At 41.0% G+C, this 26,634-nt stretch overlaps 1 protein-coding gene across 5 annotated transcripts in view; it reads left to right on the forward strand.

Moving 5' to 3' along the window:
• ano3 (anoctamin 3) overlaps positions 1 to 26,634 on the forward strand; it is a 55,282-nt gene that overhangs the window by 5,299 nt on the left and 23,349 nt on the right. For 2 of the 5 annotated variants that reach the window (XM_086298873.1, XM_086298871.1), the window contains exons 3-4: positions 19,024 to 19,230; positions 26,428 to 26,558. In XM_086298873.1, coding sequence (XP_086154999.1) covers positions 19,024 to 19,230; positions 26,428 to 26,558 — 338 coding nt within the window. Of the gene's footprint in view, positions 1 to 4,587; positions 4,836 to 19,023; positions 19,231 to 26,427; positions 26,559 to 26,634 lie in introns of those variants that run through there. The other 3 variants (XM_086298874.1, XM_086298875.1, XM_086298872.1) reach the window with 3 other exon arrangements.

A 26,634-nucleotide genomic window follows, 5' to 3' on the forward strand; every position in this document is an offset into this window, starting at 1 on the left:
ATTTTGAGCCCTTATTTTCATTGTTTCATATTTTTTATAATATGAAAGATCAGTTACTGTAATATTTATTTCAATTCAGTTTTATTTTATTTATATAGTTCCCAATGACAACAACAGTCACTTCAAGCTGCTTAATATTAGGTAAGGTAAAGACCCTATAATAATACAAAGAAACCCCAGATGACGTCCTATGAGCAAGCACTTTGGCGACAGAGGGAAAGAAAAACTCCCCTTTAACAGGAAGAAACCTCCAGCAGAACCAGGCACATGGAGGGGCGGCCATCTGCCACGCCTGGTTGGGGGTGAGCTGAGGGAGAAAGGACAAAAGACATGCTGTGGAAGACAACTAAAGATTAATATTAACTAATAATTAAATGTAGAGTGGTGTATAAAAACATGGTGAGTGAAAAGGTTGAGAGAAGGAGAAATGTTAAGTGCATCATGGGAATCCTCCAGCACCCTATTGCAGCATAACTAAGGGTGGATTCAGGGTCACCCAATCCAGCCCTAACTATGAGCTTTCTCAAAAAGGAAAGTCTAAAGCCTAAAGATTAATCAATGAGAATTAAAAAGCATTTGTTGTTCAGGCACACATTGGGAGTGGTTGGCTTCACTTCGGTCCAGAGAGGAAAAGTTTTGAGCTTCAAATGAACTTTTAAACTGACTTAATCAGCAGATCTCTCAGTTGCTAAGCCTTACAACAAAACCATCATAGTTAATTTAGCTGAAAGTGTTGATGCCAGAGGCCTTCACTATTCAGGAGCCTCTCAAGCAGCTTCTTTGATTCTCCGAATGGCACGCTAATGCAGATCCTTCCTGAGGGGCGAGTAATGTGTTGAATATTAGGTAGCTTTGATGGTTTCAGAGTGGCTGTTTTTCACGTTTTCTCTGAGTTGAGTATCTGTTATTCTATATTACGCCACTGCTATACAGGCTGAATAATGGTCTAACTACAAATCATAGCTCAATAAAAATGTATTGATGTGCCGACTACTGTTACTAACAGATTTTTCATTATGGCTTTATTGGCATTTCCTCTTTATTATCCACATTTTCTGGCCATTTACATACATTTTTATGTAATTGGCCAGAAACCAACACTCAGTCACCCAACTGATTATTCCAGGCAATTTAGTTATAACACATATTACTTAAAAATAAAAACTGCAAATAAAAACTTTTCATTCCAGGATTTCTAGAGGCCCTGGGTACACATTTCCACTCTTGCCCGCACTATGACGCACCTGCTTTTTTAAAAAAATGTAAACATTTCATGCAGCTGGCCATTTAATTTCAAGGATTCAAGGGTGTCCTTCTTTTTGTGTGTATTTGCGCTCATGAGCTGAGGTTAATAACAGTTAGCCACACTTTCCACACGGTGGCAGTATATCATTTGTCTAAATTCATCCCTTTGCAGTGCTCCCATCTGACCTACATCCTCTAACTACCAGGCAGGAATGGAAAAGATAGAATTTAAAGTGGGACTGACCCACTGATAAGAGCTGCAGTTTTATTTATTAATCACCCCAGTAGAAGAAATGCATTAGCTTGCTAGTTCAATGTCGCGTCGCTGGGGTTGGCACACAATGCCCTGATAGCAGTCTTTAATAAACATCACAACAGTGGGAGGAGTAAAAGCATGCCGAGCTGCAAGAAAACAGATGGTATTTGCATCTATGACAGATGCCAGGCTTCTTTTCTCAGTAACCCCACAGACGTAGATTAATATACAAAACTAAGGCCAAAGACCAAGATAAAGATTATGTTATTGTTCCCGAGGCAAACAGTCACCAGATAACAGCAGTCAGTTCAGTGTCTGCTTGCACAGAAACAGCATGAAACACCCATGAGAGAGCTTTCCCTCTCATGATCCAGATTAGTGGTCTGCTGCTGTAACTCTCTGGGGATGACATTGAAATAAGACCAGTGACCTTGCAGATAAACCTCGATGAACTGGCAGCTTGGTTAATACTATAAAACTGGAGACTTAAAAAGAATTTATTTTCTATCCCGTAAACTACCTGCATGTTTTACTAATAACCGTGATAATCACGATCCTCATTGACATGTTAGGTAATTCATATACACTGAATTTTGCTATACTTCATGGTTAAAATACATAGGATTGCATCATTACTCAAATATTATTATTACTATATCAACTGAATCTATCGTACAGTCTCACTTTTAACAACCTGATTGTAAATAATAAAAATAATCTCCTGATTTGTTCCATTATTATTACTATTATTTTGTGACTCTGACTACAGCTGCTAAAGAGAATGCCAAAGGAAGAAGGTGGCACCTGTGATAAAAAGGTAACACGTGCAGTCTTTGATTAAATGTACAATTTTTTTTAAATATCATTATCGTGTTTGCCAGTATATAATGTCAATAAGTTATATTAAAAAGAACATGTGTGGTCTTAGTTTAAAGGTTCGGTCCTAAGTCCTTAGAAGGTCTTACAATTCTGTAAATACAATCTCAGCACATGACAACAAAGCCAAAATGCAGAAGCAGTGTGTGGAAAAACTAAGCACACCTCATGATTTAGTAGCTTGCAGAAACACCGCCTACTTCAATTATTTGAAGTTATTTTCTGTATGACTTTATCAGTCTTGCACATCACATAGGAGGAGTTTTGACCCACACTTCTTTAAACTTCTTCTTCTTTGACGTTTTTGTGCATTTCTTTATGCACAACTCTCTTAGGATCCCACCACAGTGTTTCAGTCAGCTTGAGTTGAGGACTTTGACTGGGCAATTGCAACACTGTGATTCTTTTCTTTGTTGGCCATTCTGTTGTAGATTTATTACTGTGTTTGGCATCAATGTCAGACAGATGGTCTCACCTTTGCCTCTAGAATTCTTTGGTATACAGAGGGCATCATGGTCAACTGAAGGACTCCTTAATGTGCTTAATGTGGCACATCATGGGCAAACATCTCCACGGTGGTGTCATCTCTCCAAAACACATTTGTTCAAAAGCAACTTTGCAAACTCAGCTATCAAAGCATCTGCTTAGATAGAGGTACTCACACTTAACTGTTTGACTTGCTGTCAATTAACAGTTGCATTTGAATAGTTGGCTGTTACTTACCCTCTTAATTCCTAAAAATGCAGGAACTGCATTTTGCTTTAGTGTTTGTTAAAGAAATAATGGCACAGTGTAATATCTCAAGTATTATTGTTAATCTAATTTTGTATTCACCTTATTTTAAGACCTTATTTTAAGGACCCAATGAAGTTTTAAATTATACTAAATATGATAGTAATAGCCTAGAAATTAGTGCGGTTGCACTTTTTATTTTCCACATAACTGTAATATAACTGTTTAACACTGTCAAAAGCAGTGCAGGTGAAAACAAAAATGTTAACGTGCAGAAGCAGAGAATGATTTCCTGATGAAATATACACTGTTGTGTATTTCACTGCCCAAATCTGCAATAAACAACAAATCTCTCATTTAAGTGGATTTCTGTTTGTGCAGTGCACGACTATTAGTCCTCCAGTTTTAATAGTCTGCAATCAAAGTGCACTGCAGCTACATGGTGCCCTGTTCAGCTTTAGTTTTCATGACTGATGAAACATTTACTGTCATACAAGGGGTCCCCTGCCTCTGCAGCCTGGGCTCTGTGAGGCCTGTGTGAGCTGAGATATTGACTTTACAGACCTTTTGCTTTTGCATTTAGTTATTTTTTTTTATTATTATTATTATTTCTTTTAGTGTTAAAAAATTTGAATTGAAGCCTGACTGTAGCTGCAGCTTCCTCTAACAATAATAATGGATTGGATTTATATAGCGCTTTACAATTCCATTATTCATTCACTCTCACATTCACACACTGGTGGAGGCAGCTACAGTTGTAGCCACAGCTGCCCTGGGGCAGACTGACAGAAGCGAGGCTGCCATATCGCGCCATCGGCCCCTCACCAGTAGGCGGTAGGGTAAAGTGTCTTGCCCAAGGACACAACGACCAGGACAGAGAGCTCGGGGATCGAACCGGCGACCTTCCGGTTACATATACGCTTCCCAACCCCCCTGAGCCTCGGTCGCCCCCCTAACAACAACTTTACGCCATCATTGGTCTTGGATTTTTATGATCATGTGTCCCATGGCTTGAGAAAATTAGAGAGGGAAAGAAAGTATTTTTACATTTTCGTATTTTTCGTTTTGTTATAAAAAGGCTGATTGCAGTGTCTCAAATGTGAATTCAACTTAAAAAGAACAAACAACAACGTCCCCATGATTACATATTTTTATCTGTGATATTTGGGAAGCAGTAGCCTGTACTGCATTATATTTAACTTAATACTGGGTCCACGGCTGTGGGTTTTTTTTCTGTTTGGATAAGTGCAGCTTTCAGCAGGAGGATAACTGGAGAGCAAATCAAATTTGTCGACGGTCCATTTGCAATTTGCCGTCCGTGGTAATTTCCCGCAGCTTTAGTAAATCAGCACGGAGGAGGACAGGAGGTGGACGCGTCCATCTCAGGACCTCCCCTACCTCCGGTCGCCATGACAACAGCCGTGGATGGTGGCGATAGGGGAGCGGAGGGGGGTGTTGGGGTAGGGGGGTGGGAGCTTGCATAGAGGAGACAGGTGTTGCTGGCGTTTGCGCATCGCCAGTGAGCTCGTTTGGCAGGATGGGAGCTGAGGGAACACCTACACAACCCCGCCACAGTTTCCCATGTTTTCCGCAGTTTTGCTTTTTTAAATACGGAATTTGATTTGCGCTGGGAACCAACTGAACGCCGCCATGGTGCACCACTCGGGCTCAATCCAGTCCTTCAAGCAGCAGAAAGGTTTGTGGATAACGTCAGGGGAAATTCAAGGTGTCAAGATGTGATTTTCTTTTTTGTCGTTGTTTTTAGACGAGTGTAGCTACTTTTTTTCCTCTTGTTGAACAGTTTGTGTGTGAAGTGGTGCTCGGAGGTAATGGTCTCTCCACTTGCTGTTAGTGTGACGCAGAGTTGGAAGCTTTGCAGCCTCGTCCTCCTGGGAAGAAGCCTGTTTCTGAAACCTGCACTTTTGGTATTTTGTCCGCTACTTGACGTTGCACCGACAGTCATACCCACGTTTTTATTATAAAGGTCCAGCCTAGTTAAATAAAACCGTACAGGTCAAAATGATCAGTAATGTAAAACAAAGATCAACAACTTGAAACTTGAAGCACGTTTGGTAGATTTAAGCGGAAAGCTGCGGGTTCTCAGAGAAAACACATTTCTGCGCAGTTCATACAAAAAATAGCCCAGTTTCTAAACTTGTGTTCGTATCCATGCTCATATGAATGAGTAGGACAAGAAGCTGATAACCAAACTTAATATTCAGCTGTGCTTTGAAGGGGAAAAATAAATAAAAACCATTCTGTTTAGATCTGTTCAGAAGCATGCCAGATAGTTTGTGACAAAGTGATATGTTTGTGCCCTGAAACCTGCGAGGAGTAGCTTCCTCAGCGTTTTCTGACAGTTGTTTTTTTTTTTTTTAATGAAGCTGTTAAAAGTTCCTGTAATGCAGTCAAAATGGAGGGGAAAACAGTCAGATTTAATTTCTCCATGTTGGTGTGCTGTTGGTTGTTTTGCATTTCGGACAGGTACTCTTTTTACACACAGGACAAACTGTTCTGTAAAAGAAAACTACTTCGTGTCTGCACACTGCTGCAAATCTGTGAGGGGAAAAAACCCAAAAAACAGTGCCACATACAACAGCTTCTAAGTGCAGCTTGATTACACTGCTGGGCCAGTATTGATTTTACACCCTAAGTAGGGTTCCTTGGGGGAAATTAGTGCTTCTTCAATGCTTTGCGGTTCTTGCTGTCTAAATTTAGAAAAATGATGAAGAAAGATCTTGTTTTTCATGCTGAGCTAGGCTAATAAATGTGGAACAGTTACCTCTTTTGTTATGCGTACCCAGCTGAAGATGGGAAGGTGCATCCCCTGGCTTCTGATGAGACATTGCTGAGCACCTCGACCTCATGAGTGGGGGATGCCCTGCTGGGAAAGGCTGCTCTTGTTCACCTCTCTGTTTATTTTGGATTCTTTGTTTAATCGTGCAAATCGTTCGTCTGTTCAGTTATTATTTCCTTCTGTATTAATGCATCAGAGAAAATCCTACATTATAAAATTTTATAAGCTCAGAATAATGACCTCGTGACTTCAGTCAGCGCTCCAGAGGACTATATCAGATTTATGTTAAAGTTTGTAACCCAGAGGACCCACTCAATATTTCAGTGGCTGTTAAGTGCACCATTAAAATAAACGCGAAGGTGGTGAATTTTGGCTCACAAAGGCCTGCTAAAGCAAAACTCAGCGATTATATTGCACTTCCTGGAACACAATCAATTGCGCCATATGCATTAAAAGGCTTGGAGCTGGAAATGCTGTTTCACCATATGAATCCATATGAAAAGCTTTAGTAGGATTCCTGCAGCAAAAAATTGAAATTTAACAGAAGAGATGTCCTTTTCATCTTGCCTTCAAAAATATCTCACTCGGGTGATATGAACAGCAAAAAAAGCACAGCTACAGTTAGTCTTTGGCAAAAATGACTCATCTGATTTGTGCTTTCAAAGATTTGAGTGAATTTCAAATGCTCTTTGGCAGACTGATCATGAAGTCAGATTTGTCTGCAGCATGCTGGTGGATCACGTTGAAATCCTGAACACTCTGCAGAAAGTTTTTCTTCTTTTTTTTTTGCTTTAAGCGAATAAAAATTTAAAGGTAACCTGGTTCTTCAATCAAAGATTTAAGTCTAAGCTCCACGCTTCTACGTAGCGTTGTGCACTTTGGTGAGAGGTGTGTAGTTCTTCCAGCCGGCTTCTATTATAGTTTGTATGTTCTATATCAGATGATATTCTGCTCATCTTCATCATGGGTGTTGCTTTTTTATTTATTTATTTATTTTTAACCCAGAAGCCCTCATTAGCTTAAAAGGGAGTAACTTTGATGTTTGCGAGTGCTTGTCAGTGGTAGATGGCATCTGTAGGACTGAGGCTGTGCTCTCTTTGCAGTTTTCTACAGTAAATGTTGAAGTTTTTGTGTATTTGTTGTTGTGGTGTGTGCATGCACACGTGCATAAACCTTTGCTTGCACAGTCCAGGGCTGACCACCTGTCCTCTTATGCAAGCAGGCAGATGAGTTTATTGCCACAGACACTAATATCAGAACAGATAATATTATCTGTCTATTATATATTTAAACAGGCTACTGTAGGATAGTAGGCAGACATCAGTTTTATGTACGATGACTTATTCAGCATGCTTGGCTGAAACAAACAAAATAACAAAAACAATGTGTGTGCGCACATGTGTGTGTGTTGTCTGGCAGTTAGCGGCTTTAACACTTTCACAGTCCTTAAATAGTCGGCGCTTGTTTGGTTGCTAGGTTATAAGAACAATGCAGGCAGAAGTTCTGCTGGAGCCCAAAACATATTTAATCACATCCACAAACCCCCGCAGAGTCTGAGCATTTGGGCATTTTAAACCAAACCAAACCTCTGTACAATATAGGATTGATGTTGCATATTGTATCCTGTAGCTTGTATCCATTCCCTCCTCAGGTGTGTATGCAGAAATGCAACAGAGGCTTTGCAGAAAATCCTGTCATGTAGTGGAATCAGAAGCAATCGGAGGCATAAGTGGATAGTGTGACGTTAAAGCGATGAGGACGCAGATTGGAAGAGAAAGAGGATGTTTAATCTCCTATAATGATGCAACCCAGAGGTCCTGCCAGGCTTGTATAATAGGATCCTGAATTGTGTAAACAGTGGGTAAAAATTTGCCATCTGTGCAGAGGTACGTTTACGGTCAGGCTGTCCGGCTCAACTGCACGTGACTGACAGACGTGTCCGTGGGGCTAATTATAAATGTTAGAAACCATTTATGAATTCATGTATTTCAAAGTGTTTTGCTGTTGGCATTTAAAAGTTTAATCGAAGCAGTGACCGTGCTATGTTGTTCTTTGAAACCAGACTGATTAGAGACCAAGTTTTTTTTTTTTTTTAATTGGTCATTCACCAGTTTCTCAAGCACTTTAGCTGGGATGCAAACTTCAGAAATGGGTTGATAGTTATTTAATAAAGTGGGATCACCACCTTTTTGGTAAAGGTAACACAAAAGTTCTTCTCCAAATATCAGGAACAGTATAAGAACATTTGACACTGTTTGGGCTATAACACCAGCAGTGAGATGCAAGAAATATGGAGGGAGGTTATGAAGACCTGCCGATTTTTTTTTTTAGGATTGAGGCCTTTTACAGTCTTTAAACTTCACTGACAGAAAATACAGAAATAGAAAAAGTTTGATATTTGAGAATTTTTAGCCCTTATTTGAGCCTTTATTTTGCAAATACTAATTGTTTTGTGATGGACTCGCAGGCCTAGGCCCCTGCAGCCTTTCAGCATATGGGTCGCTTGCTCAAACAGATGACATATAGCTCCATTGCCTGTTTTTTAAATGCTTTTAAAGCTATTGTAGCCTAATGCCACTGTTTAACCACACGGTTCATTACACAAAAAAAGTTTGAGGGCTGAATCAATTATTAGTGCACAACAGAGTCGCCAAAACTGCAATTTTATGACAGCTGAATAAATGCACTGAATACTGCTGCGTGTTAAATCAAGCTTAGGGATGCGTTATTGCACTCTGCTGTGAATCTATCACTTGGCAGGTGTGCACTGAAAACAATCCGCCACCCTTTGCCATCTAATGGCTTTTAAGATCGTTCAAGGAAGCTGTTTGCACCAAAATTCTCATATGACTCGTATCATTAGAATAGCCTTCACACCATGTTTTACTGGCTAGGCCTGATAAGGGACGGATGAATGGGAAAAGTGCCCTTGCTCTATGTGTTACGGCTCTTGTTCAGGTCCTTCTAATTAAATGAACTTTCCAAGAGGTGATACATCTTCAATGCCTGATGAAGCATTAAGCTTTAGAAGCTTAGAGTTAAGGCAATCTTAAATACTGTGAAGAAAAACAAGACTCGAAGACTCTCCGGACTTTACTCAGCAATGTTTTAAGACTGAATTTCTCATCATCTGGAAGTGGGGAGTCATAACTGTGTATGAAAAAGAAATGTGGTAATCTGTGTGTCTTCAGTCAGTGTTTGCAGGTCTTTAAACTTAAAAAGTATTGGTTTATTAAAGATGGCATCATTTTGTGCTTCAAACCAGTGTGCCATTCTCCCAGTAACTTAAATGTGTGTCTGTGGTCATTGTGTTCCTGAGGTCTGGGCAATTTCCACAGTGTGATCATCATATCGCCCCCCTGTGTGATCAGCAGTAACTGTCGCCATCATCCCTGGGGGTGTATCACAAAAAAACGCAAACAACACTCTCACCAGAACTGCTGACACACACACACACACACATGTTTTGGAGTTTATTTCCCATTCACAGCATGATAACAAAGAATAGAGGCTATACCAGCGGGAAAGCCTCCTTCGCATACAGTGGTGAATGATTTAATTTACTGTTGTGGATGGATATATCGGCCGGACAGCTAAAACCCTGTGAAGTCATAACATTTGCTCGGTTCTTTATTTTTCCTTGTCCCTGCATGTCTTCCTCTCTGTTTTCATATCTATAAAATGAGCAATCCCCACACACAGCAGACTCTTTGACACCTGCCTAGTTTTTGAAGGTGAAGACGGAGGATGAGCGTGTATTTCTGCAAAGGCTCAAATGCAATAAGCTTCAAATCAAGCCAGCAGACACAAACTGCACTCCTGCTGTTGTCCTGATGATGATGGATCAGTGTAACTCCTCTCCAGACGCACATTCATCTCAAAGAGGAGAGACGTGAGCTTGAACTTCTGCGTGGGTGCCCAGACAGGTTTCTGTAGCAAGTGTCAGTTATTTATATGCAAGGATGCTGACATGAAACTATAGCAGGTTAAATATAATGTGAACCTTATAATGACGATAATAATAGCTGAGTACAGTAATAGGGCTGCATGCAGAAATTTGCAGTGATTTGGAAGCTGTTACCAGTCACTCCACCCATCATCCACCCTAATGCAGAGAGCTTCGACCCATTGTGTTCCAGTGTTCACAAGCAAAACGGCTTTTTGTAGATCTGTGTCCTTTAACTTTAGCAGGCAGTTAGGTGACTACAGTATCGACAGTGTCTTACTCACCAAAAACACTCTGACATTGCACTCAGGATCATTTCCAGTTTATAGGAGGATGGAGGCAGCTGGGCAAGGTAGTGCTTCAAATGATTTCAGAATATATTCTACTGTGGCCAGGCTTCATGTCAAGTATTGTTCAAGTAAGCTTTTACCTGACACCAGGGGGAAACTGTGGACTTTCATGTGGACTTGTACAGGATATTACAGACACTGAGCAAGTCCTCTCACCGGATGTGGATGAACAAGAACCAGTTGGATAATGAACACATGTGATTTCCCTTCACAGCTCACCCTGAAAGGCTCTTTGAACCTCGTGAAGTCTTTAAAACAAGACAGAGGCCCCACTTGGCTGGAGTATTGGAGTATTCTGTCTGCGCACAGGCCCGTACTTGATCTGAGCCTGCAGATTTTCTGACCTCGATCATATTTGTTTTTTTACATACTTAATGCTCCTTAGAGGAGGTGCATTTGTTCATTCCCATGTGCTGTTGCCTCGGCGTTTTACTGCAAATGTCAAGTCTGATGGTGCTTGATCCTGCAAACCTATGCATGAGTAGGTTTGAGTCATCTAGAACCGTACTGTTTATTTTGTGAGGTGTTTGGAGGAAAAGCTAATTGTGTTGGTCACAAACGTTAATCCAGGCCACAGTGGTGGTGAGGGAGAGGCCATAGTTGTTATTTCATAGTCATTTTATTATGGTAATCAAAAAAAAAAAACTGTGTTTGTCATCAGTCATAAATGCAATTAGTTTCTAAAAAATTAAACTGATGAATGGTTTACTACATGAGCTTTTCTCGTTGCTGCCCCACTTCCGTATGTCTGTTTTATGGAGGGATTCTATTCTTGAAGTTAAACCAAGCTAAACGCTACAGTTAAGAATCACGTGGGCTTTGAAACACGCTGCCAAACTCTCGAGAGACAACATCAGTCACATTAACACAGACTTCTGAATAAGTCTGTCCCAGCAGCTAGCAGAGAGAGCACTCAGGTCACATTATTATCATCTGAACTGATTCTGTCAAGATTTTATTATATAAGAAAAACATGAAGTATTACACACCCAGAAAGTACAGTGAAATATAACATTAATGGTGATGATGATAACAAGAAACACTCCGAGAGTGCAAATCTCCCCCGGGCAGCTCACTCTCTGGGTATTCTTTACTTTTAAGGGAATATTTGTTTTCTTTGTGGTAGTGCAGGAAAATAATGTATTTTGAAAGAAACGCAGATGTGAAAGTGAGGTCAAAGGTCAAATGTGTATAAAATGCATCCTTGAATGTGATATTTAGAAACACCATATACCAACATCATTTTCTAAATGTTCCCAAACAAGCAAAGGCAGCAGAATTTCAAGCATAGCTTTAAAGATAAAAGACATTTTATGAAGATTTGAATTTATTTGACCTTGAAGAAAAGGTCAGAGGTCCAAAGTAATGTTATGCTGTTGAACGGCAGTAAGAAACATAGTTTTGAAAAGCTGTATATAGCAGTATTATCACTTTGACCATCACATCAATTTAGTGGCCTCAGATGAAAAGTCAAAGGTCAAATGTGACATGATATTTTAAATATTTCTACAATAACAGTACACACCACACTTGGTTATTCAGGGTTTTTATCCATTTTTGACCAATAAATCATTGAGTTGACATTTAAAAACAATTCACATCCTAGAAAATAAATGTGGACGTTCACGGAAGAAGAAGAAAAAAGCTTCATCATAAAAAAAACACAAACAAGGTTACATGTTCACAGTTGCAGTGATCTATAGAGATTGACAGACCACGTGACTTTCGCGCGTTGCATGCCGGGAACTCGTGGCGAAACAATCCAAGTACCGCATCAAATGCAAGCATTTGCAGCACCGCAAAACATTCATTCTCCGGTTCCAATAAATTCTTGGTTTTTCTTTGCCCCCCAAAAAAGGTATGTACAAAACGAAGGAGAACAATGCCGGTCCGTACAAAGACAGACTTGATGAAAAGTCAAAGAAAAGATACGAGGAAAAAATCAAAGGAGTGAAAGGGTTAGACCCTTACGAGCACACAGAGTGGACAAAATACGTTAGCGTGCTGCCCAACTTTCACCACGCTCATATTTATAATTACACGGTTCTTGGAGTGAGTGCATACACTCATGACGTTTAGTAACTTCAGGTCACTGCAACAAGCCCAGGTACGGACCTTGAAATACACCGTGTAGAACGAAAGACCATCGTACGTATCATAAGTTTACCAGTCTCACAAATCGTCTTCATAAATACACATTCGTTAACCGTTTATTAATAGGACCTTTGAGCTCAACAGTAATTAATTAGTAGTGGAAATAATTTCTGGTAGCATCACAGAAATGTAGCAGTGACAATAATATTGTATGCTGTAATCGTACTGGGCAATTAGTGATACAAAAAAACTGTTTTATCCTGTGAATAAAAGTATATGTTTTTGTCAATGTACCATAATAACAGAAGCGAAACGCAATATTGTGTCAGGACAATTCACTATTTATGCACAATAAACAAAGGAGCATAGCGCGACAATTTCTTATATAGGATCACCAGTCATATCTGACAATTTCAGACTTGCTTGTAACCTATATCACCAATTATGTTAAGAAAAATGACGTATTAACTACTACAAAACACTGACCTTTGTGGAAATGCTTGGAGCAGACTAACCTGTGAGCTGGAGTGTTCTGAGACGTTATATTTGGTCTTTGAATGGCTGCAATCCAGGCCATCCGTCGCCTCTTTGTTACTTCGGAAACATGGCTCGAACAATTTCTCCTCAACGACGTAATCCGATAACAACCGATCTCTTTACCCGTCGGCTTTCCGTGGCTGTCATGCGACCGGCTATTGCAGTTAATAATACAACAGCTTCTTGCCATTTTTTGTGTTTCTTTTTATCGCTGTATAACTGATTTCAATTGAAAGCCTGCGTGCGCTAGTACCTCTTGCCACGAGTTCCCAGAATTCTTTGCGGTTTTACCCCTGAATGACGTCACATTTTCAATCTCTATTCTGACCAACTCTCTGTGAGAGAGAGGGTTTGACAGCATTTATCCAGTGCCTGACGTCTGGTCTGAGTTTTACTTTGTTTTGCTTTTAGAGATGAAATAAAAGAAGTGCCTTCGGGTGAAGTGTATTTTCCTTTTGAGATACTCCTGCTGTTTTTTCATCGGAGGCCACACACAGCACTTAACCAAAGTGATTGTGTGTCAAATGTGAATAGAGAAAAAAATAATGAAAAACTCAATTATCTATAAATCACCACGTCTTGAAAAAAAAAAATTAATTAAACATCATGAAGAAAATAATGGTGATCCAGCATGGAGGAGTGACTCGCTTTGATAATGTAAAAAGTGTTATCTTAGGATGCAATGAAAATGTAAACTAATCAATATGGAAAAAATCGAATTTTTAAATGTAATTTGGTCTAATTAATATTTTTCTTTTGTAATCTGATGACACAATCCAAGTGATGTTTAATCCTTAAGTACCTAACCCCAGCATTGTTTGAAAAGGCCTTGATGCAGTGTTCCTAATTTGAAAGCTGTGACAGCGAAAGTGTTATAAGCTGAACAAGGATGAATAATTCAAAGGGTAAAGCAAGGAAACTTAGAGGCATGATGGGAAACAGCCCACTGACCTGAATTCTCTTTGTGCAACATCCTTTCACATAAAGCCTCAATGCCTCATAGCCCTTTTCAGTGATAGCGGACAAAAGTGACTCAAAGTGACATCCCGCAGAACTTTACGTCTGTTTCACCGCACTGTTTTTAATATCTCACTGCTTGTACCTGATCATCAAATCCTTGCTGTTTTTCAAATCAACCGCTTGCTCTTCCAGCTGGCTCAGAGTAGAATCGCTGCATTCACACCTAGACACAGTGCTGTGAAGCTGTCAGGCGTACGCCAGACTTATCATATTATGACAGAATTAATCAAGAGGAGCATAACGATCTGATAATCATCCTCCTTTCTTGGCTTTAGCATTTGTCACTAACATTTGGAGGCAGTAATAGAGTACACAGTATACGATCAAACAGGCACATGTATACGGTATCATACCCACACACATGGACAGACCTGAAAAATCCTTTTAATCTCACATTAAAAGACCGTCATGGACAAGCTGCACAGGAGAGATCCAAATCCCAGATCACGACCCTCCCTGAAGCTCGTCCAGCTTCACGTCAGATGAGCCTGAGTGGGTGTTTGCGAGAGTGCACAGAAACTGTCTTAGAGACTTTGTTGTATGCTGATGCAGAGAGAATTTGGAGGTGTTTTTTAACCTTATCACCTCACAGCGAGCGTCTTTTTCTCTGAATAGTGGGCGAGTCCCGTACAAAACTCGGACGTGCACACATGCACGCACAGTCTGAGCATGCACATGGGATTAACTTTCTCCTCACAAACCAGTTTAAGCCAGAACACAGCGAGATTAAGCATTACTAGATGAACCCCTTTTATATTTATGTCTTACACAGTGCACCGTCTTCAGATGCTCTGACAACAGAGTACATAGATTCATCGTGCATGACAAAATTGGGCCAATATTATTGATCAGGCCAGTGATTGTCAGATAACTATTATCATATCCCTAATATCCACAGAGTCTGATTTGAATGGTGCTTTTATCATCTCTAAATCATCTCAATTTCCACAGAAGCAATTTCACACAACACCAACTCCAATTTGTGGGTCTATTTTAAACTTTGAGGACCCATCGAGACCACCAAGCAGTGCCCCCGCAGACCAATTAGCTCACTTTGCTCTGATGTATCATCTCAGACATGTTGAGTCTTGCTGCTGTCTTTTAAAATAATCGGGACATTGTTTGACTTTTTTAACCTTTATGCATAAACATAAGCGATTCAACACAGAGTCAGCTTATTGGACAGTTACATTGTATAAGGATACAGCCACTCTTTAATCTAATCCACTGTGACCAGTACACTTTAGGCCTCTAGCCACTTAAGCTCTCAATGATTTACTCCAGTCATAAAGCAAAACACGCGCTGAGCCTTTTTGCTAACCGGACCGTAAAAGCTCTGTTTTCTTTTTAAATGTTAGTGCAGATGTAATTGTCACAAGAAGTCTCCCCACAGAAAAAAGTGCTTGACAACCTACAGCTCTGAGTTGATTAGAAATATCAAAAGTCCTTCCAGAAACAAGTCTTGTCACTAGTCTTGCCATCTTGAAATGCCTCTGGGAACTTAGTTGCTCAGTTATTTTGAAGCATTGCCTTTTAGTGGCCACTGGGACAACTTGTATAGGATCACCAGTCATATCTGACACTTAAAAAGTTTGAAAACTTTTCCCCAAAATAATGTTTTAAAACTTGGAAGTTGTGCCTCTACAACTGTCTTTTGAATTGATTTATCCCACAGATTTCAGTCTCTGCATGTAATGACTCTCTCTGATAATGCCTCTGATGAAACTGACTGAAACGTTAAGCGTGCCAAGGAGGAACCTTTGTGATCCCATGTTGTTATGAGCCTGAGGACAAATTACATGATGAAAACAAAAAAATAATTTCCAGCCCCCATGTCGTGTTTTTGCTGACCATTCAGAGTTATTTTTAAATCCCCGCTCTTGAATGGAGTGGATTTTAAGCTGTAAGCACAATTTTTCTTTAATGCATTGAAGTTTTTCACTTTAATAATTCATTGTAGATGTTAGCTAGAGCTTACGACTTTCATTCATTTCATATCTGCGGGGTTATTGGGGGAACGAACACCATGATTGGCCGACAAGCTTGCATATTAAACTGGCTTTATTCTCACTCAGTGCTGAAAGATCCCGTGATGGTTGGCTGAATGTTAAAAGCATCAGGGGTCATTAAGTTGTTTCCAATTCGAAGCTTGCATTTTTGTTTTATTTTCCCTTTGTCTTTGGAGCTGGGGATTAATGCTGCACATTTACAGTTAAATTCATTAACTGTAAAAAATGAAGAGCAACAGGATGCTTTAAACTTTAAAAGGAGAAACTATAACATACAACTTTGCACCGGGCTATAACCTTTTAAAGTTGGGCCCTTGGTAGAGCAGCCACTGTGGCCTGATTTACCAAAATGACCCTTGTTTATATAAAGCAGTCTGCTGCCTTAGCCTACGGGGCAAAGGCAAATTTTTCAGACTCCAGTGTTGCCAGCATATCTCCAGATAGTTAAAAAATGGATGTCTGGCTCAAGACATCCTGCCGCGTGCATTAGTCATTGTTTACAAATGCAGATGATTTCAAAAATCTTATAAGAGGCGAAACTGTTGTCATGCAGCAGCAAATGGATTTCAGATTGTATATCAGCAAATTCAATCCCTCTTTTGCTTTCTACATAACTCGCTTCAGTCCAAACTCTGAATAATCCATTCAAACGTTTTATTTTTTACACTCCTACATTTTTCTATTTCATCCATAAAAACTACAAGTAAATCCTTCTTAAACCTCATCGCTGATTTAAATTTAGTCTACAAGCAGACTCTAAACAGAAACCAGGTCTGATACCAAGCATCTTGTAAATTCTGCATATTTGCATGTAAATATCTGTTTATTAAGATTGTGCAGACCAGTCCAGAAGAAAAAAAGAATCAATTAACTTAAAGTGGTGCTCTTTCATTAACAGACTATATTTAAACAATACTAAGCATGCTAATAGTGGAAACTTGGTCTCCAGCTGCCTCCAAGCTTTCCTCCTCGTTATGTCATCAAGGAAAGCCCACACCACATGGGGGTCAGTTTGGTCCTTCCTGCTTTTAAACCAGAGAAAGTGCGGCCTAGAAAACAGGTGAGAAACACGAAAATGAATTAAAATCTTCTTCAAGATCTCATATATGACCCTGTGTTCAGCATAACACTCACAGGTTTAAATGCTTAACCTTCAGCACGATGGAAGGATGAGGATGACTGCGGTCGACGAACACTGCGTGCCACGTCCTCTTTAATTTACAGGGCCTCCCCATGACAAACCCATTCAGCTCAATGTCATGAAAATGAATTATTGAACAGCTTGCAGCTCGGGCCCTCACTGTACAGAGAGTAAATGATCAATTCATGTTTCACTTGAATGTTTCAGGAAGGTCAGTGAGTGAATTCATCACTGGATGTGAAAAGAAGTCACGTTCCCGTCTAAAGACAACGCCTTAATTTCGTTAATAAATAAGTCAGGAGCTGCAGAGCTGAGGCTGAAGGTCATTTACAGTGTTCTGTTTCAACTGATGGTCGTTCATTATTCTCATTAACTTCTCTCTTTACAGTTCATCGTCACAGTGATGAATATTCTGTTAGCGCAAAGCTAATCGGGGTGTAGAACAAGTTAATGTTATTAAATGTTTATTTGTTCAGGCGGTTGGAGTGCTAAGGCACTGCTGGTCTCGAGGTACTGGAGTGCGTCATTTGATGGAAATGAGGGAGTGCTGATGGTTTTAATGCACTATGAAGGACAGACATTATCAGTGGAGCCCATAAAAAAAGTGGACCTTTTGACAGAGATTTTGCCTTTCTTTTGGTTTTTCTTTTTTTCATCCCCTCTCATGATTTCAGGGCGCTCAGTTTTTTTTTTTTAATGTTTTGTTGTTATTATTACTGGTCATATATGCTGTTTTGTAAGATACAAGCAAATATAAAAATGGTGAATGCAAAGCAGATACAAGCAAGGAAGTAAAATGATAAGATGAATATTTTAAATAAACTTGTAGCAGGTTGACTAACTCTCGTGTTGCCTCAGTGATGATTCATGATCTGCTTTCCATGGGGAGTTTGCATGTTTGTGTTGGTGTTGCTTTTCTATGGGTGCTCTGGTTTCCTCCCACAGTCCAGAGACAAACACTTTAATTAAATGTTGATTCTGAATTGGGCTGTTAGTCATGTGATGTAGCTGTTAAAGGTGTAACCCTACATCTTGCCTAATGTCAGCTGGGATAGATTTCAGCCCCACTGTGACCCTGGTTGGATAAATGATTAAGAAAATGGATGGAAACCTGATAGGAAACAGCGGAAAGAAACTCATTAATGCTATAATTGATGTACAGCATGTCAAGTTCTTCTTACTTTAACATCTTACCAGGGGTGTTATTTTACTGTTTATTGACTTCAGCTGCTTTATTGAAGAGATAATCCAGTCATGCGGTGTTTATTATATTATATAAAACTGGCTGACCCAGAAGAGCTGGATTTATTAAAGAATTATCCAAACTGATGCAACATCAAATGTCCAAACTGAAATGCCATCATTGTGGTGATTTCCACAATGTTGTACAAGCATTGAAATTGGAGAACAGCATTACATGACTGTTGTCCACTTAGCCATAACAAGTAAGCTTACTTTCTGCGCCTTTCATATTTTCTTATCACTTTCTCATTCATTAGCTACTATGCTACCAGCTGTCAACATGTAATCTAACGGTGTGAGTTGTGAGCAGACCTCTTCCCTGATTATTTTCAGAGACTTTCGTGGTAATACGTGTAACCATCACATACCACATGGACTTTAGAGTACCACTTTTGTAGTATTGCTGACTTATAATGAAGTGCTGATGTAGTGGTGAGTAGTTCTCTCTGCATAATTTTTGTTTTTTTGATGTCTCTTTGAGAGCTTCATCAACGAGCGCAGCCAAAGCCAATCCATCCTTTAATGCAAGTGCATCTGATTAAAACATATTTGTATTATTCTATTTGCCGTATATAGAAATATAAATTTCACAGTGGATCTGTGTATAAATTGTACAATATGACATAAAACTAAGTGTATAAAACACTTTCTTTTTCTCCATGAGCTATTCTGAAAAACTCATGCATGGAATTTTTTTAGGCTTGAGAGATTTCTGACTGCTCTTCTTTCTTTTAAGCAACTATTGGCATGAACTTTTCCTCCGTTTCTTTTTCCTCAGGCATGCACACAAGCATCAGCGAGATCCTGAAGGAGAAGAGCCTAAAGCCATCTCGCCGCAGTCTGCCCTGCCTGGCCCAGAGTCAGACTCATCCAACCAACCTCAACCACTTCCTGTCTGTGCCTCTGAGCCCGGAGCCTAAACCAGAGGTTGAGGGTCTGAGTCAGAGCATCAGCACTTCCTGCAGCCTCCTCCCCCCACAGACAGGTCAGTCCGCTGTCAGTAACTCACATGTTTTCTATACTCATTAGTGGACGAGATGCTTCAGTTATTAGAGAGCGCCTACATCAATTTAAATTGATCTTGCGAGATATTGAAGCTCACCATGAAAGTATGTGCACACTTTAACATTACAATATCATACAACTGTAGGTTTAATCACTGTGTCTTGTTTGCTTTTAATTTGTGACTTCTGCTGTTCTTTGCTGGCCAAAAAGAAATAAATAAAAAAAAATAACTTGAAATAAGAAATTCTTGTTTTTGTTGACGAAGCTTTATTTTTTATTTTAATTTTTTTAAAGATCCACAGCAATCATGGTCTGCAGGGCCTCCTAATAAATATACAGTGGAGGAAATAATTTCTTGATCCGGTTAATTTGCTTCTTCTTTAGTCACTCGTTTGTTTTTTGGTGGTATGATTGCATGTTTTGGATCACTGTCGTGCTAGAAGACCAAGAGTTCTGGCTGAGGGAAGGAGGTTCTCTTCCAGGATTTTATGGTACATGGCCCCGTCTAATGGCCCCACAGTGACGTACAGTTATCACGTACTCTAGCACAAGAACGGCCCAAAAACATAACGTTTACATCTCCATGCTTGATGGGGATAGTGTTCTTTGGGTTTATACTCAGCATTGCTCTTCCTAAAGAATTATTTCCCCCAGTGTAAGTGTTTTCTGTGAAGTAATTGTGTTGTATACATCACAGGTTGTATAATATTTCCAAAAAAACAAAAGCCTCTGAAATGTTTTCACCATTATCGCCTTTCATTGTCTGAATGGCATGTTTAATTATTTTCTCCGTACTGTGGACTGATTGTATTGAACTTTAGGTTCAACAGGAATTGAGCTGGTCACTACACGGATTTTTATATTGATGGTGGTACTTAAGGTTAGTGTGTAATATTGATGGAACAGATTGTGTTAATGCTGCAGGGGATTTAGAAAACACTGCGCAAAGTCGCAGCTGCTGGGAGCACGTTCCGAGGGAATGCGATAGCATGGGAAAACGCTGGTAATATAAATACAGTATATTATTGTTATGGGCCAGTACCACGGATGTGCCTGCTGGAGACGAAAATTACTCGGTCTCATTAACAGCTTCAAGAATATTTAGAGGCCACAGACGGTGAGAGTGCTATTTTTTTCACAGCATGAAAACTAGTGCATGCAGCACTTCAGCATATTGGTATTTTCCTGACCTTGAAATGCCCTTTGTCTGCATACTTGTTATTTTGGTGCGGAGTGCAGTGTGCAAAAGTGGGACTTGATATAAGAATTACACACTGTCTGCACGAGGTGTTTCTATTCTGGTGTAAACCGTCTCTTCGTGTGAGGAGCAGGTCTGAATTTTTTTTTTTCCTTTTTGGCTCAGAGTGCAGACAGAAGGAGAGAGTGTAGACAGAACAAAAAGCAGGAGCTGGTAAACAAGGAAGATCATCCATCAACAGTTTCCCACCTGTGGAAAGTGACAGATGTTTTTCAGTGGTTCTCAAGCTGGAAGACAAACTGCTAGAGAACTGAAAATGTACAGCGGGTTATATTTTACTGCTATTGTTATCATTTTATCGCACCTTGAAACAGGAACTACAGGCATAAAAATCCACACAATTTTTATTTGAATGAGAACTTGAACAGTGCCCACATTATATAAAGACAATTAGATCACACTTCACCTTAAAGGGACACATTCTGCTCATTATTCCACCTCCTTACGTGTACAGAATGGTGACAACTGCACGCTCAAGAAACCCTGCAGCACCTGTGGTGAGCCACTTTGGTCCTTCGAGCCGGATATGCCGCACCTGCATGACATGGCTGCCTCCAGAGAGCAGGATGATGCACGAAGTCCCAGTCCTAGCAGGATCCATCGAATCCCTGGACATCTGGTGGACTATGAGTTGTCCTACCATATCCGTGGGCCAAGGCTGTCACCCAATCTAACAGAGGAGGTTATGATGGCACCGTCAGACTCCCACTACACAAGGAGGCCGGATGTGGAGGAGATAAGATGGCGAAGAATGGAGGATTGTCTGATTAATATCCAGCATCAGATGCGATCTCTGCAAGTGACTGTAGCAGAGTCCCGCGACCTTAACAAACGTGTGCAGCGACTTGAGCGGCTCACCTCTCCAGTGCCAAAGGGGATATTAATGGAGGTGGAACCAATGGCTTCAGCTGTCTCTACACCAAATCCTACAGCCAGGGAGCCCGAATCAATTCAGGAGGGGGAGAGAATTACAGAGCCCATCCGTGTGATGTCAGCTCCTTTAGCCCCAGTCCCTGGCACTTCCACTGCACACGTTGGGCCACCCACAGTGCTCTCTATGGATAGATCAGCGTCTGCCCCGAGATTCACTTCGCCATGTCCTTACTATCTTCTCAAACCAGTGCATCCAGCAACTCCTGCTCCACCTGCTGTAGCCAGCACTGTAGCTCCACCAGCAATACAGATGTCTGGGCCTCCTGTGCCATCGCAGACACCTCAACCAGACCCTCCCTTAGTGGCTGAGCCAGCCACTATGCAACCTTCTACTGCAAAGGAGGATTTCACTCGGGGTTTCGAGCCATGGATCCCCCCACTTTGCCCTCTGCCTCAACAGCCTCGATATGCTTCATTCCAGCCTGTGCTATCTGCACAGGAGCTTAGACCTCAGCCAGGTATGCCCCCAGCAGCAAACCACGTGAGTTCAGAACCCAGTATGTTGGAAATGTTGATTGCATCATTCTATGGCCTCCCTAAGCCCAAGCTCACTGTTTTCAGTTCTGGGAAGGAGAGTGACTTTGCCTTACTGAAGAAAGGACTGGATAGTGTTCTTGGGCCTCACAAGCACTTGTCCGAGGATTATAAGTATCAGATCTTGCTAGATCACTTGAAGTTCCCAAGTGCATTCCAAGTGACTAAACGCTACATCCATGACCCAACTCCATATACTAGTGCAATGAGGGCTCTTGAGCAGAAGTATGGTCAGCCAAGACAACTGGTACAGAGTGAACTCAGCGATATCCTGTGCAAACCCAAGTTGGCCTCTGTTTATTATGGACCTGAAACCACAGCCACCAAACCACCTGCTGTGGCCCATCCAGGTCCAAAGGCTGTTGCGATGCAGAAGAAAAGAGAACGTTTCAAGCCTTACTACCCTTTCTGTGAAGGGACAGAGCATTACTGGAGTAGATGTAATGAGTTCTCCCGGCTGGATGTGGCTGCGGTTTGGACTGGATCAAAGATAAGAATAAATGTTGGAGGTGTGGCCGGAACCATTCTGCTGACAACTGCACGCTCAAGAAACCCTGTAGCACCTGTGGTGAGCAACACCTCCTTGTATTACATAGCCTCGCCAAGGCTAAAGAGCAGAACCTCAGTATCCTGACCATGTGCACAGCATCCAGTGTCATCTATGTTGACCATCCCAGTCACTCTGGGAGAGTGATGTTGAAGGTGGTAAGAGTTCAACTCCACAATGGGAAGAAAACCATGGACACCTATGCTGTGCTGGATGACGGTTCAGAGAGAACCATAATATTGCCTGCTGCTGTGAAGTTCCTCGGCCTAGCCCCAACAGACGAGGCTCTGGCCCTCCGAACCATCAGACAGGATGTCCTGCAGCTGCATGGGGGAAGCATATCATTGGAGGTGTCCACTAAAGCTAAGCCGAAGGTGAGGCATCAAATACTAAATGCATTCACAACAAAACAACTGGTTCGGGCGGAGCAATCTAGCCCAGTGGAAACACTCAAAAGGAAGTACAGTCATCTACAAAGACTTCCCTTCACAGGTTTCAGCAAGGTGAAACCTATGATCCTGATTGGATCAGATCACCCGCACCTTATCACTCCAGTATACCCGGTGATTCATGGACCACCTGGAGGGACAGTAGCAGTCTGCACAGAGCTGGGGTTGATGCTGCAGGGACCTGCCAAGAGTCTTCCTCATCCAGCGGCTGGACAGGCATGCTTGCACTCATCATTCATCCCACAGACTTCAGAGCTCTCCAAAGATGTTTAGAGGCTATGGCAGCTTGACGTCCTCCCGTTTAGGAATGAAAAGGAGGCCACCAGGTCAAAGGAGGACCAGCAGGCAATCGACATTCTTGAATCAAGGACAGTCCGCGTACAGGTAGAGGGAGTCCACCGATATGCTACTCCCTTGCTTCGCCGCACGGAGTTTCCTCAGGTGAAGGCACCTCAAGAAGCTGTCATGGCTCTTCTGAGGGCCAATGAGCGTCGGCTATGAAAACTGGAGAAGGCGGGCTATCCACTTTGTACAGAATGGTGTACGTCAGTTTAATGCTGGGTGGTGCTGCAATAGTAACTATCCTCGGTCAGAAGGAGAGGCTGACATCCAGGGATTAGATTACCGCAGGTGGAGTTTATTGGTGGTCAGATGGATGGTACAGGGAGGTATGGCATACAGTAGGAGGATGTGGGGGGGTAATATGGTGTGGTTTGTTTATGTGACGCACACCATCCCCAACAAATACAGGATGGGCTATTTGCTTTCCTTCCCAGCAGCTCTCTCCTCAATTGTTAGCCCAGGAACGAACGAAGACCATCTAGCTCAGAAATCCCATGAATCCCATCGCTGCCCAGAGGCCACTGGGTAATGTAGTTCACACTAACACACTGGCTTTTCTACATTAAGTCTATTGTTTGACTCTACTCCGCATTATTAACAGTCCAAAGTAATCCTTACTTATCTCAGACTGGTTCTTGGTGCAACACCTCAGTTAATACACTCACAGAAAGAAGCTATTTTACCTCTCTTCCCCCTGTAACAGTACACCTGACAGAAAACAGGGAGAAACATAACCGGTCCCCCTTAAAGATAAAAAGGTTTTGACAGTTAACATCACATTAAGTAGCAAGTATTTCTGCTCATCTGTATTATAATGATATTTTTTCCAGATGTGAAATAAAATAGATAAATCCGCTCGCTTTTTACTTCTGAGCCTCTTCATGAATCATCGCAACTGATCAGCTTCAAATATTCATATTAGTTTCACAGTGTAATTGGACATCTCGTCTCCTTTTGGATTTGTTTTACTACCAAATATTAGCCAGACGTCAGTCATTTTTCAGCACAATACTTTTATTTCTAAATGATAAAAAAACTACAAATATTAACTTTAATTGTGGGGAAACTTTAAACTAGCTGCTTTGTTAGGTACATCTTACAAAGTACTGAGTGTGGACCCCCTTTTTCCTTCAGAGCTTCCTTAATTCATTATTGCGTATATTCATAAAGGTGCTGGAAACATCCAACACATCCCCAAGGTGATCTATTAGATTGAGATCTGGTGATTGTGGGGGCGTTTTGAGCACAGTGAACTCGTTGTACCAGTTTGAGTTTTGTGACATGATGTGTTGTCCTGGTGGAAGCATTATCCACTGTGGTCATAAAGGGCAGGCTGTGGTGGTTAAACAATGCTCAGTCGGTACTAAGGGAGCCTAAAGTGTGCCACAAAATTATGCCACCATGAGCGTGAACTCCTGATTTAAGGCAGAATGGATCCATGCTTTCATGTTGTTTATGATAAATTCAGAGCCTACCTTCGCAACACTCCTGCAGAAATTGAAACTCATCAAATCAAGCAATGTTGTTCGAGTCTTCTCTTGTGCACGTTTGGTGAGGCTGTGCAAGCTATATCCTTGGTTCCCTGTTGTTAGCTGACAACAGTGACTTTCTGTGTTGTCCATCTGCTTCTCTGTGTTCAGAGATGTTCTGCATACATTGATTGTAACGAGTGGCTATGTCAGGTATTGTTGCCTTCCTGTTAGCTCAAAACAGTCTGGCTATTCTCTTCTGTCATCACCACCCAGAGAACTGCTGCTCACTAAATATTTTCTCTCTTTTGGTCCATTTTCTGTAAACCCTGGAGACAACTGTATGTGAAAATCCCATTAGATCAGCTTTTTGTGAAATACTCAACCCACCTTGTCTGGCACCAACAACCATGCCACATTCAAATCACCTTTCCTCCCTCTGTTATTTGGTTTGAACTTCAGCAGAAGGCACACTCTACACCTGCCCCACTTCATTAACAAGCAGTTGAGCGGGTGTACCTAATAAAGTGAGTATAAATAGAGAATTAAAACAAACTGTATACAAACTGTGTACACCAGTAGGTGTAAAGAAGGTTGTCAATTTAGCTCCTCTTTCTGGACTAGATTTGTAGACTTGGGAAGAAATGCTTTAATACTATTATAGTTTCATCCTGTTTGTGCTGGGGAACAGATATTTCCTTCCATAACCTCCCTGCATTCGACATCTGACACATGTGAAGGTGAGCTGAAAACGTGGAGGTTGTTAGCCACAGCAGGTATAAATGAACCCTATGCTTCTTTTTTTTTTCCAAACACTGAAGTTTTGGCTCATTCTGATCGCTCTAAAAATCCAGACGAAAACTCCAGGTCACAGGAGCAAGGTTAGCTACAGAAAAATAAGTAGAACCCATACAGCAGCATTGCTTCTCTTAATATGGATTTCTTATACTTGGTTTCTGCACATCAGTATCAAACAATACACTACACTGATAAGGAGGTAAAGATACAGCTGCCTGAAGAAATTAGCTAATGAGCTGTCACATGTACCTGAGAAAGTATAACTTGTGCTGTGCTGTGCTGTGAAATGCCTCATCTCCCATGTCACGCAATTACAGAGCTTGTATTATGAAGTTTAGATTGTGTCATAACAACCCACACAACAAGTATTTCTTGAGACTAATAAATCATTTTGTTTTGCACAGCAAATACATTTGCCCTCATAAAATGGTGAGCTGAAAAGCTAACACACATTTTGCTCCAGATGAATAATCAGCAAGGCAAAAAAAAAGCAATGCTGGGACATTTAGAAAATGAATTTATGGCACAATATTTACTGTTTATATTGTGTGGGCTGGACAAAATGTTATTTGGTTTGCACATATCAAGGCAGGAAATAAGATTGGGGCTTTTTAAACATCGGTGCTCGGATCTGTTAAATTGCATCAAGGTGCCGTTTTCAACCTGACACCCACGTTTAAATAAGTTAGCTCTTAGCGAAATAAAAATCTAATGTCAGCGTTGGCAGCCAGATTAGGGAGAATATTGACTTTAGCAAGAACAAAGACCTATTGCACTTCAGGTACTCTTAGTTGTTTCTTACCAGTTCAGTAGTGTTTTTATTGGTCCTGCTGTGACTTGTGTGCAGCAGAGGATGGCAAGGATCACTTTGTGGAGGAGTCTGAAGTGAGTACGTGTGAAACGAGGGCAGACGAGTCATTTCTGCTGCAAAAGCCTGTCACCCGTGCTAAATTAGAGGCCCGCACAGATTCAGTTCAGGTAACACACTTTCACTGATCCACCTGAATCATCACAAAATGTAAACTGATGATGTTCCAAGTTATTTTGGCATTAG

Source organism: Aulonocara sp. 'chitande type north' Nkhata Bay, linkage group LG7 (genome assembly GCF_057382095.1).
Source record: "Aulonocara sp. 'chitande type north' Nkhata Bay isolate Kocher_YH1m ecotype deep benthic linkage group LG7, A_spYH_male_GT1.1, whole genome shotgun sequence".
Classification (NCBI taxonomy): domain Eukaryota; kingdom Metazoa; phylum Chordata; class Actinopteri; order Cichliformes; family Cichlidae; genus Aulonocara; species Aulonocara sp. 'chitande type north' Nkhata Bay.